Source organism: Scylla paramamosain, chromosome 19 (genome assembly GCF_035594125.1).
Source record: "Scylla paramamosain isolate STU-SP2022 chromosome 19, ASM3559412v1, whole genome shotgun sequence".
NCBI lineage: Eukaryota > Metazoa > Arthropoda > Malacostraca > Decapoda > Portunidae > Scylla > Scylla paramamosain.
In genome coordinates this window covers 17,043,228-17,056,141 of record NC_087169.1, presented here as the reverse complement: position 1 = coordinate 17,056,141, position 12,914 = coordinate 17,043,228, and the positions used below count along the sequence as shown (strand labels likewise).

The window sequence follows — 12,914 nt, the reverse complement described above, 5'->3', positions numbered from 1 at the left end:
AGGAGGAGGAGAACAAGAACAAGAACAACAAGAGGAACAAGAAGAACAAGAAGAAGAAGAAGACACGAAGAAAAAAAAACGAAAGAAAATTTAAAGAAAAAGAAAATAAATAATAACAAAACCTCAAAATTAGAAGAAATATAAATGAAGAAAAAAAAAAAGAGCAGACGAAAAAAAACAATGAAAAATGAAAAAAAATCCAGAGAGAAGAAAAGAAGGAAGAAGAGAACGGGAAGGTAGGAAGAGACTTGGGAGGAGGGGGTCAAAGAAATCACGGAAGGAGGGGCGGAAGGAAGGCTGGATGGATGGCTAGTGGGAAGGTGGGAAAAAAATCAAGGTAAGGTAAGGTAGCCAGGTAAAGCAGCGTCACACCTGGCCACGCTGCACCTCCCGCGCTGACCCACAGGCTGGCGGGCGGCGGAAAATGAGATTGTAGCACCAAGATCAAGAACAAGAAGGTTAAGGGAACACCGTTTTCTTATTTTCGTTCGTTTTCGTTTATTTTTGAGTGAGCTTTCCCTGTATGTGTTGTTATTTTTTTCTTCTTTATTATTCTTATTAATAATCTTATAAGGGACGAAACAAGACGGTTAAGGGAACAATATTGCATCTCTCTCTCTTTCTCTCTCTCTCTCTCTCTCTCTCTCTCTCTCTCTCTCTCTCTCTCTCTCTCTCTCTCTCTCTCAATTTCCGAGTGCGTGAGTTTACCAGTGCCTCCATTACTCACACAGGCACGATGAGGAACAAGAAGGTTAAGGGAACACTGCTTTTTCTTTCCTTCACGTCTAATTTATCAGTGAGTGAGTTTTCCTGTGTTTTCATTGCTGTGACGTGTGTGTGTGTGTGTGTGTGTGTGTGTGTGTGTGTGTGTGTGTGTGTGTGTGTGTGTGTGTGTGTGTGTGTGTGTGTGTGTGTTGTTGTTTGTAATGAAAGTATGATTTTAAAAAAGACTACTTGGTTTAAAGGAATATTTTTTTTGTGTGTGTGTGTGTGTGTGTGTGTGTGTGTGTGTGTGTGTGTGTGTGTGTGTGTGTGTGTGTGTGTGTGTGTGTGTGTGTGTTGTTTGACTGTAATGAAAGTATGATTTTAAAAAGACTATTTGGTTTAAAGGAATATTTTGTGTGTGTGTGTGTGTGTGTGTGTGTGTGTGTGTGTGTGTGTGTGTGTGTGTGTGTGTGTGTGTGTGTGTGTGTGTGTGTGTGTGTGTGTGTGTGTGTTTATCGTAGGGTTTATCAGTGCTTTATTTTATCTATGAACTGTCATTTTAACATTTTTATTTTATTTATTTATTTATTTATTTCTTCAAAGTCCAATATTTTAATAAACAACAACTTCTCTTTCCCATTCTTTATACTGTTTTTGCTAAGGTCATGTTTTATTCTTTTTCTTTCTATTTCTACGGCAAGCAACTTAACAGAGATTTCAACTACAAGCCGTCTCATTTTTCATCAGGTATCTCTTATTAACTAATATTGCAACTACAACCAGTACATTTTCACCTGGTGTCCCTTTCGTAACATTCCCCATAACCTTCACTACCTGTCACTATCCGTCAATCCAACGCCTTAAGTCTTATCACATCCATCACCTCCCCAAGTCCCGTTTTCTTTATTGTTTCACCACCACCAGTGCCACACCTTCCCGCGGCGCCACAATCCTGCAGTGCCTTTCTTACGCCACACTGCCACGTCTCAGTCTCTCAGTTGACTTCCTAAATGTCTGTACCGCAGCGTTTATCTCCCCATTTCCGCTCACGCTGTTTGCCATTTGAAGCTGCCCTGCTATTCTTCATCTCGCTTGCCTTCGTGAGGAAATAATGTTATCAAGTCGAGTTTCTCTTTAGTTTCTTGTACATATCAGATTCCACAACTGTTGTAATCTAATATGAAGGAAAATACCCAAACTGCTTGAGTGATAAAGTGTGCACGTTAACATGAGAACAAATGAAAATAGATATAAAGGAAATGAATCCAAAGCGAAAAGAAGAAAAAGAAGAGTGTCAGCTAATTATAGGAAATCATATCAACCTCTTCTATTCTAAATTGAAATACTAAAATTACAGAACCAAAACTAGAAAAAAAAACAAGAACTTTCATTAATAAAAAAAAAACACTAATACTTTCTTATAAACAGTAACAAAATCAATAAAATGAAACGTACAAAAAAAAAAAAAAATGGTGAAAATAGGAAAAGAATGATCAAACACCATCGAAACAGGTGTTCTTAGGCAAACAGGTGTTCTTAGGCAAACAGGTGTTCTTAGGCAAACAAACAACACTGACACGCAAACACAGATATGACTTACAGGAAAACAAACAACATAGGTGGACAAGACGACGTAATGATATATACACCACATACACTTAATTCTCTCTCTCTCTCTCTCTCTCTCTCTCTCTCTCTCTCTCTCTCTGACACCTGCCTTCCTCCCCCCACAACACACCTGCCTCCTCCTCCTCCTCCTCCTCCTCCTCCTCCTCCTCCTCCTCCTCCTCCTCCTCGCTCTACTTCTCTCCCTCACTACTCCTTCCGGTCTCTCTCTCTCTCTCTCTCTCTCTCTCTCTCTCTCTCTCTCTCTCTCTCTCTCTCTCTCTCTCTCTCTCTCTCTCTCTCTGTGTGTGTGTGTGTGTGTGTGTGTGTGTGTGTGTGTGTGTGTGTGTGTGTGTGTGTGTGTGTGTGTGTGTGTGTGTGTGTGTGTGTGTTTGAAGACAATGTTGACAGATGTGATGCAATTCTCGCTATCTGTACTATTAGACACACACACACACACACACACACACACACACACACACACACACACACACACACACACACACACACACACACTATCACGATTAACTTAAATGGAAAATCTTAACCTTTCAACACTCGTCTCCGGACACACACACACACACACACACACACACACACACACACACACACAATCAAGCAAGCATAAAACACGGCCTTTCCTTTGTTGTCTCCTCGCAGCCAATCATATCACGTCTTTCCCCTGCCTGTCCTTCTTTCAGCCAATGGAAACATAACCTCAGCCAACCAATCAAAACACACCTTTCGTCAGTAGGTGAATCTGGACATCCCAAGCAGGCAGGACATTGGGTCATGGGAGGTTTCTTTTTTCTCATCTTTATCCCATCAACCTCCTCCTCTTCTTCCTCCTCCTCCTCCTCCTCCTCCTCTTCAGTCTCCTCCTCTAGCCGTATTTTTATAAAGGAATTCTTCTTCTTCCTCTGCGTCCCCTTTGGTGCTGTGTCCTCCTCCAGGTCACTACTGTCCTTGCGTCTCAGGAGGACTCTAAACACGTCATCATGTCCACTCAACACCACGCACTCATCATTATCACCACCACCCATCTCGTCACTATCCCCAGGGCTCACCACCACCTCCACACCAGCTGAATTATCACAGCCACTCATCACCACGTCACCAGCAGGAGCCTCATCACCAATGTCACTTAAACCGCCACTCCTCACCTCGTCCTTCTCCCCAGCCATGGTCACCACCAGAAGGTTACTTGGTGTTGTGGTGTGCTCTGTCTCAACACCACCACCCTTGTATTTATTAAAACTAGTAACACCAGAAACTGAAATATAACACCAATAGACACCTTGATACACCACTACGATCGTCTAACACCAGCATAACCATCACCACAACACCACTACATCACCACAACTGTAACATCAAAATTAACACCAGAACTCAACGGCACACATCTCTGTAAGTCATATCACACCATCACCACCACAGCACCAGAACACCACTACCCTTGTAACACCAGAAAATCGCAACACCAGTACCTACACGCCTTCAAACACCACCATGAATCTCTTAGCACCATGAATTATCACCATAACACAAAACCGCTCATAATCTCACATCACCATCACCAGTCAGTCAGTCAGTCAACACCATGAGACACTTAACGTTAATTCCACGACACCACATTACTAGAGGCACGAATTCCAGTAACACCAGTGCCAGTGCCAGGCTTTGTAGCACCAAGGGGTAGAATAGTGGCACTGTTTTGAGTGTGACTATGACGCTTCAGATAATGACACTGGCTCTCACTTCCCCTCACCCCCTCTCACTATCTGGCAACCTTCCGGCCTGTGGATAGTAGTGCCAGTCTCGCTTACTCGTTCTAACTCTCTCTCTCTCTCTCTCTCTCTCTCTCTCTCTCTCTTTATCTCTCTCTATCTCTAAATTTCACCCATTGTTTCATTTATGGTATCTTTTTTTTTTCTTATCTCGTATCGTTATGTGAGGTTAGGTTGTCAATGTTTGCTGGCTGGCTGGCTGATTCTCTCTCTCTCTCTCTCTCTCTCTCTCTCTCTCTCTCTCTCTCTCTCTCTCTCTCTCTCTCTCTCTCCTCATAGACTAACTCATACACCGTCGGTCTTGCTCAGCTTCACTCACTCACTCATTCATTCACTCACTCAGTCATGCTTGTAATTACCTTCATTCAGCCATTAACTCATCTATTTAATCCATATCTAATCCACTTGCCTCGCCCATTTCATCCTTCACTCCCCCCGTCACTCCTCCCATTCCAAGTCGGTGGCGCGAATCGGGAACGCCAGAGAGAGAGAGAGAGAGAGAGAAAAAAAGAAGAGAAAAATTAATGGAAAAAGTGAGAAAATGGTATTGGTGTTTTGAAATTTTCCTCTTTGGTGACTTTCGCTTTGTTGCAATGGTGATGTTATTGTTTGACTTTTTTTTCCCTTGATTGACTCTCTCTCTCTCTCTCTCTCTCTCTCTCTCTCTCTCTCTCTCTCTCTCTCTCTCTCTCTCTCTCTCTCTTATCATATCTATTCTAATTCATTCTCTCTTTTCCTTCGTCTTCCCTATACCTTATTATTATCACTACTACAATTGCTACAACTATTATTACTACCACCACTACCATAACCACCACTACCACTTTTACTCCTCCTCCTCCTCCTCCTCCTCCTCCTCCTCCTCCTCCTAGTCTTACACAAACACGGAACACATTCACGTAGAGGCAAGCTTCCTCATTTTAGAAGCAAACAATACAAGGAGCTGAGTGCTGGCCGTGGGAATTGTGCTGTGTTGTTGTTGTGTTACTTAGAGTGCTGTTTGTGTTGCTCGGGTGCAGGTGGTGGTGGTGGTGGTGGTGGTGGTGTTTGTGTATTTTCATGGAAGTTGTTAGTGCAAGGGAAAACAGCAAATGAGGAGGAGGAGGAGGAGGAGGAGGAGGAGGAGGAGGAGGAGGAGGAGGAAAAGAAGGAGGAGGAGGAGGAAGGAAAAGTTATTATGGCTCTGATTTTGATTAACGAGTGGGAAGTCATTGTTTAAATTTCCTGTGTGTGTGTGTGTGTGTGTGTGTGTGTGTGTGTGTGTGTGTGTGTGTGTGTGTGTGTGTGTGTGTGTGTGTGTGTGTGTGTGTGTCTAGAAAAGGAGTAAGTGCTTAAATGAAAACTATCTCTCTCTCTCTCTCTCTCTCTCTCTCTCTCTCTCTCTCTCTCTCTCTCTCTCTCTCTCTCTCTCTCTCTCTCTCTCTCTGCTATGTTGACCGATGACTGCGCAATGTTGAGTTGTGCTTCGTTACGTAAAGGCGCAGAGGATAAACAAATAACAGGAGAGCGTAACCTTGTGTGTGTGTGTGTGTGTGTGTGTGTGTGTGTGTGTGTGTGTGTGTGTGTGTGTGTGTGTGTGTGTGTGTGTGTATGTGTGTGCCCGGTGTCCTAAATCATTCGTGGAAGCAGGATGAAGGGCAGGGGGGAAGGGGATGTTGTGGGGGAGCGTCAGGGGGAGAGAGGACATCCTGAGGATGGAGCGGTGGTTGTTTTGAGGGGGGAAGGTGACCAGAGAGAGCAGAGCAGTGATAAGAGAGGCTGGGGTAGGGTTATTGGGAGTGATAAGGATGGGGAGGAGGAGGAGGAGGAGGAGGAGGAGGAAGAAAGCGCATTCCTTTCTCTCCAATCCCTTTCCTCTCCTTCCTTCCTTCCTTCCTTCTCTCTCTCTCTCTTTCTCTCTCTCTCTCTCTCTCTCTCTCTCTCTCTCTCTCTCTCTCTCTCTCTCTCTCTCTGTGACATGCCCATTCATTTATATCACCTCTACTCTTTCACTCTTCCTTTCTCTCTTTGTCTCTTTCTCCCTGCCTCTCCATTCTCCTGTCCTCCTCCTCCTCCTCCTTCTCTTGCTGCTGTCCACTCATCTCCGAGGCTAGTGGAGCATCCTGTATGGTGGAGGTCAGCTTCTATTAGCAGCATCCGACCCTTCACCATCACCACCACCATGACCACCACCACCATGACCGCCACCACGAGGACCATCACCCTTTCCACGTATTTCATAACAGAACGCAATTAATTTATTTTCTCCACCCCCCCACCCACACAAACAGGTCAACAGGTGCAGCCAATCACAGGTCGTCTTTAATCTCGCCTTAATCTGACCTTTGGCATCCTCATTGTGTCCAACTGACCCCAGGAATTAAATATTAGCTTAGATTCCCCTTTGATGTGGCCCCCGTTTTCTTTCGTATTCCTGTTTTCTATACTTCGTGTGCCCTATAATGTAAATTTTTCGTTATTGTCATTGGCTTACTGAAACAAAATAAATAATACTTTGCTAGGTTAATTAATTCAGAGTTTACTGGAGAACTGCAATAAAATAGTTTCATACGTTATTCAGAACAGTAATTAATGTGCTACTTTAAATGATAACCACGTGAAGACAAAAGTAAACAAGGAAAATACACAACATAAAAAAAACAATAGCAAAAAAAAAAAAAAACAATAGTACAAGAAGAAGAAGAAGAAGAAGAAGAAGAAGAAGAAGAAGAAGAAAGGACAAGAAGAAGAAGAAGAAGAAGAAGAAGAAGAAGAAGAAGAAGAAGAAGAAGAAGAAGAAGAAGAAGAAGGTCAACGAAATAAACTCAAAATCCCAGCAAAGAATCAACAAACAAACAAGTAACCAATCAATAAACAAAACAAACAACAAAGCGAGTCACACCAAAGTTTTGTAAGCAACACACCACACCACGTGACCTCTGTGACCTCCTATACGCCTGACCCTTGACCCCGCCACCAGTCACGTGACCCGAGGAGGAGGAGGAGGAGGAGGGAGTCACGTTTACTCTTTATGTATAGGAGGAAAAGACGAGAGAGAGAGAGAGAGAGAGAGAGAGAGAGAGAGAGAGAGAGAGAGAGAGAGAGAGAGAGAGAGAGAGAGAGAGAGAGAGAAAGGGAAGGAAGTAGGAGGAAGAAAGGGAGATAGATGTAGGTGGGAAAGAAGAAAGGATAGGAGGGAGGAAAGAAATAGGTAGGAGGGGAGAAAGGGAGGAAAGTGAGGGCATGAAGAATGGAGGGAGGAAGGGAGGTAGCACATAAAAGAGGGAGGGAAGGAGAAAGGGAGGGAAGGAGGGGCAGGAAGAATGGAGAAGTCACACATGGAGGGAGGGAGGATCGGTTACTTCACTCCTGCCTAACAATACTAAAGGGAGAGGGAGAGGAGAGGGAGAGAAAGGGAGAGGAGAGGGAGAGAGGGAGAGGCAGGTAGCAACGAAGAGTAAGAGTGAAGCGTGAACAACGTGGAATACTCAGTCTATAGGTGATGGAGGTCAGGTGTGGGTGGATTGCCGAACACTGCCCTCATGTGACCTCCCGTGACCTCGCTGTGACCTCCCGGAATTTCATTAAGACTGTTCCTGACGTTAGTGTCCCCTCACATGGCGCCGCTGTCCCTCTTACTGCGTGTTGTGGTGCGGTGGTGAAAATGTACACAAAGAGGTATCGTGCGCATCTAAACAACCTTCGTACCTTAGAGGACGTTGTTGTACATTCAATCGATATCTTTAAAAATACGAAATATATAAATAGGAAAAGAAAACTAACATTCACTGGGCAGAGGAAACTCTACAACTTTCTCTCCAATCCCTTTCTTCTCCTTCCTTTCTTTCTTCTCTCTCTCTCTCTCCCCCTGACATGCCCATTCATTTTTATCACCTCTACTCTTTCAGCCTTCCTTTCTTTCTCTGTATCTTTCTCCCTGCCTCTCCATTCCCCTCTCCTCCTACTCCTCCTCCTCCTCCTTCTCCTCCTCCTGCTGTTGCTGTCCACTCATCTCCGAGCCTAGGCGGAGCATCCTGTATGGTGGAGGTCAGCTTCCATTGACAGCATCCGAAAATAACAAAAATGATAAACACAAGATTAATAAAATAACACATGAAGGATACCGAGAGAAAAAAAAATGAAAACATGTTATCAATTAAAGCTTTTCCTATCGTGTAAAAAGATATAATACTAATTCAGAAATTCGTAAGGTTGACTATTAATGTGTGAGTGAAGAGTAAAGAGAAAGGTAAAAAAAAAAAAAAAAAATCCGGTTCCAAGCTTGTAGTGATGATTAATGGGATCTAAGCTTGTATTATTAAATGTTTCTGTGGCGCGTCTCAACTTCCTTTCACAAGCTGTAGTGGAAGCTAGCGAGGCTTCCAGGATGTGTTCGTGATTCCAGTGATAGGATGACAAGTTTTCTTCATTACCAATTAGAAAAAAAAAAAAAAAAAAAAACAAGGAAAAAAAAAACTCTTGAGGACTCGATTAATCAGCAGATACGAAATTACAGCGTTTAAAATCTCTCGAGTGGAAGTTACCGACGTTTTCAAGGGACGTGTTATTGATTCCAGTGACAAAAGAACAAGTATTTTTCATTATCAATTAGAAAAACACTCTTGAAAACGCGACTGATCATTTGAAAGCTGCATACGAGACCGCAGCGTTTAAGAGCACGGCCCCACGTCCTCTGCATTATCTCCCCCATGAAACGAGTCACGTTCTGAGGCATGAATACTGGCGCTGTGGAAGGTGAGGCTCGTTTGCTAGCCGACAGATGCTCCAAGTAAAAAAAAAAAAAAAGTGTGATGCGATTCTTTTACGTATGTTTATTGTATATCTTTGCAGTTTCTTATTTTTTTCTTTTTTTCTGATTTGCATCTCGCGGTACGTGGATGTTATGTTTGTTTTTATTGTTTTACTCAATTTTCTTCTTTGGTTCAGGTGGTGTGTTTGTTTTATCAGCATTTTCTTTTCTTAACGGATTGTCTTGCTTGCTTCTGGCTGTGTGTGGACGTCAGCTGTAACTCCTTATCTCACTTCATGTTCGTGCTTGCTACTGGGAGGGTCTGTTTGTTATCTGCACCTTCTTATCTTACTTGATTATCTTGTGTCTTATCTACTTGATTATCTCGTCTGCGGATCTTATCTTAATCCTTACATTCTTTTCCTGCTTCTTATGGGAGTGTCTGGATGTCAGTTATATTTGCCTTACTTTATTTTATTTCCTTCTAGTCGCTTGTGATCTTATTTCTTTTTCTTACTCTACTTCCCTGTTTTCTTTTGGGAGTGATGTCAGTTAAATTATCTTCACTTTCTTGTTTCCCTCCGGTGGTGGATGAGTGCTACTTGCATTTACTTTTCTTCATTTATTCTCCTGTTTGTTTCTGGTGGCGTGTGCGTGTGTCAGTTGGGCCCTATTACCGCCTCTTGTTCACTCCTGATGGCGAGGTAACAGGGGCTGGGGTGGCGAGGCGCAGCTCTCCTCGCCATCATAACTGTAACGCCACCTGGAATTAAACCACTTCAAGCAAGGAAAGGCGGCGTCATTATTGCGTCATTTTGCCTCACTTTTGTCAGAATTATGCACGCGTTTGTGTTTTTGTTATAAATAAAACTGAGATTAAGACCTTTTTTTTTTTAACGATGATTAAGAGATATTTCCGTTCAGGGATACAAGAGGAAATGCAAATATATACGTAAATAAGATTAGCGAAATGTGAAAGGAAGTACACACAGATATACGTCAAAAAAGATTAGCAACATACGCAAGAGGCAACAGGAAATTAAACTTTGAACGACGCAAATTCCGGAAACAAATCGCATACTTGTGAAAATAACTTAGAAGAAAAGAAAAAAAAAGCGTTAAAAGTAAAGGAATCTTGACAGGAATTCCAACCCTTTTCTTCTCTACCCCTTTCCCTCCCCCCGAAAAAAAAGGGGGAATCTAGAGACATGCCAACATCCCAGAAAAAAAGAAAAAAAAATGGAGAATTTGGACAGAGATACCAACACTTCCAGAGAGAAAAGTCACATGGAATTACACACCAAGATTTAAATGACCATCGCCTACACGCCTCACTTGCCGCACCTGTCCTCCTCCTCCTCCTCCTTCTCCTCCTCCTCCTCCTCTACTCCCTCGTGCCCAATGCCCTTATTCTTTTCTTTTTCCTCCTATCTCTCTTCCCCTTCTTCCTCCTCCTCCAGCTCCTCTTCTTTCTCAGGTTTCACAAGTTCTCAGCATGTACAAGTGTTTCATTTCTACACTCTTTTTTTTTTTTTACACCTCCTCCTCCTCCTCCTCCTTCAACTCCCCCCCACCCCTCCTTCCTCCTCCTCAATAACTGGCAACATCCACACATCCTCTCCACTTATTCAATTCCACCCACTCCCACCGCTATTACCTGCATCTCCACAAGTATATCTCGCCAAGGTAATCTTCAGGTAATCTCACCCAGGTAATCTCGTCTCTCCGCCCTGCCAGGTAAATAATGAGTGGCCAGGAGCACCGGGACGCTCACACCTCTGGCCAGCGTTCCGGAGCGTGGCTGTTCTGCTGCTAGCCTCGTGTCCCCTGGGAATGGTGACTCTCTCTGGTCTGAATAACTTAATGAGGCGCCCAACCTGATATTTACGATCTCAACTCTTTCACTGTGATTTGTTGTAGGTTTTGGCGAAGTTACAATCAAGTGTCGTCTACAGAGAAGTGTTGCTTTTAGCGGTTACAATCAGGTCCTGTCTAGCGAAATATTGTTGTTGTAGCGAAGGAAGGTTACGTTAAGGAGGCGTCTATAGCGAAACAGTGGAGATACAACTCTAATATATCTACCCTATATAAAGGAATGTAATGTCAAAGGAAGGGAGTTTAGTACTTGTTTTAAAGGGACTAGTCAGGTAATGTGCTGCGGCTAAAACTTTAAAGAAACCAGGTATATTTGATGGGATTTGTCGTCCATGTTTTAAGGAGCAAAAGCCAAGAGTTGAACGATTTTCACCCCAAATATTTGTAGTCCAACATTTAAGGGACACCAACCCAATTATCTGTAGTCCATCTTATAAACAAAGGTAGCACAGATCATTTAGAAAGAATTACACGTTATTTTTGAGAATTTATATCAACACCATCATCGGTAAATTCCCCCCAAACACCACAAACATCTGTCGACACCACCACCACCACCACCAGGTAGGCATAACCTTGAGACAGGCAGGTAAAAAAATAAAAGAAAACAAATAAAAGGAAGACAAATAAAATAAAACACGTAAAATAAAAACAGGCAAACCAAGCAGTCATGCATGGATAAACACACACACACACACACACACACACACACACACACACACACACACACACACACACACACACACCTGGATACACCGTGCTGCCTTGCTTAGTGTTGCGGTTGTGGTATTACTTGTAAGTGACTAGTGTTGGGATGTCAGTGTTACCTGCTCCTAAGTGTGGCGTGCCTCTGGTGGTTATGAAGTGTTGTGTTACAGGCGAGGGTGTTGCGTTGCCTGAGTGTTACCTGAGCTGGACCGCGGGTTTCGGGGGGAGGGGAGGGAGGGAACATAAAGGAACACAGACGAGGAACAAGGAGGAAATATCTCAGCTCTTTTAGTGATTGGTGAGGATAGACTACATTTATTTATAGAGGGATTAGTGTGAGAGCTGTTGGGTAGTAAAGGCGAAGGCTCCTCCCCACCCACCCACCGATCCTCTAAAGAACAAAACGAACAAGAGGGATGATATTATTATTATTATTATTATTATTATTATTATTATTATTATTATTATTATTATTATCACTTATTATTATTATGACGAAGAGAAGGAGAAGGAGGAGGAAAAGGACGATGAAAATGGGGAAGAGGAGGAAAACGAGAAGGATGACAAAAGAAAGAAAAGAAAACGAAGAAAAGGAAAAGAAGGACAACAACAACAACAACAACAACAACAACAACAGAAAAAAGGGGAAAAGATTATGTTAGTACGACAATAACCAGAAAAGCACACACATACACACCTCTCTCTCTCTCTCTCTCTCTCTCTCTCTCTCTCTCTCTCTCTCTCTCTCTCTCTCTCTCTCTCTCTCTCTCTCTCACCTGATGCCCTGGTGCCGCGGGGACAAGCAGGTCACCTTGAGGTAGTACCGCGTGAAGGTGGTTGGCAGGTGGTGGGGAACCGCCTCCTGGTACACCACCACCTGCTCTGACCCAAGATCGAACATGCTCACTCCAGGACACTCCAGGTCGCAAAAGGTCACGAGGTCAAGGGTCACAAGGAGGAGGAGGGATGCCACGCCCTGACTCTCCCTCCTCCTTCCTTTCCTGTGCTTCCTTTTTTACTTTTTTTCCTATTTTCTTTATTGTTTTTATTTTTCACTTGTGTTCGTGTTCAAATTTTCGTTTTTCATTGTTATTCGTCTTTTTTCCTTCCTGTTTTTTTTTTTTTTTTTTTTTTATTCTCTCTTCTTTTTTCAAGGGTGATGATTAAAGGCGAGTCTCCGGTGCAGCACCTACAAAATTCACCTTCTCTGTGTCGCGTCAGGTCAAGAAAGGTCAAGGTCAAAGAAAATATAAATAACATAAAAAGAGGTAAAGAGAAAATAATCACTCGTTATACTTCATGGAGGTCACACACACACACACACACACACACACACACACACACACACACACACACACACACACACATGTAGGTTTTCTCAGTCCGTAATGCCCTATTGTGTGTGTGTGTGTGTGTGTGTGTGTGTGTGTGTGTGTGTGTGTGTGTGTGTGTGTGTGTGTGTGTGTGTGTGTGTGTGTGTTGCACTGATATGGTATAAGAGA

At 43.2% G+C, this 12,914-nt stretch overlaps 1 protein-coding gene across 14 annotated transcripts in view; it reads right to left on the bottom strand.

Moving 5' to 3' along the window:
* LOC135109777 (IQ motif and SEC7 domain-containing protein 1-like) overlaps positions 1-12,595 on the bottom strand; it is a 108,471-nt gene extending 95,876 nt beyond the window's left edge. For 5 of the 14 annotated variants that reach the window (XM_064021405.1, XM_064021425.1, XM_064021408.1 and 2 more), the window contains exon 1: positions 3,052-4,067. In XM_064021405.1, the coding sequence (XP_063877475.1) occupies positions 3,052-3,494 (443 nt within the window). In that variant the 5' untranslated portion in view covers positions 3,495-4,067. Of the gene's footprint in view, positions 1-3,051; positions 4,083-12,188 lie in introns of those variants that run through there. The other 9 variants (XM_064021409.1, XM_064021410.1, XM_064021411.1 and 6 more) reach the window with 4 other exon arrangements.
* Between the last annotated feature and the right edge of the window lie 319 nt (positions 12,596-12,914).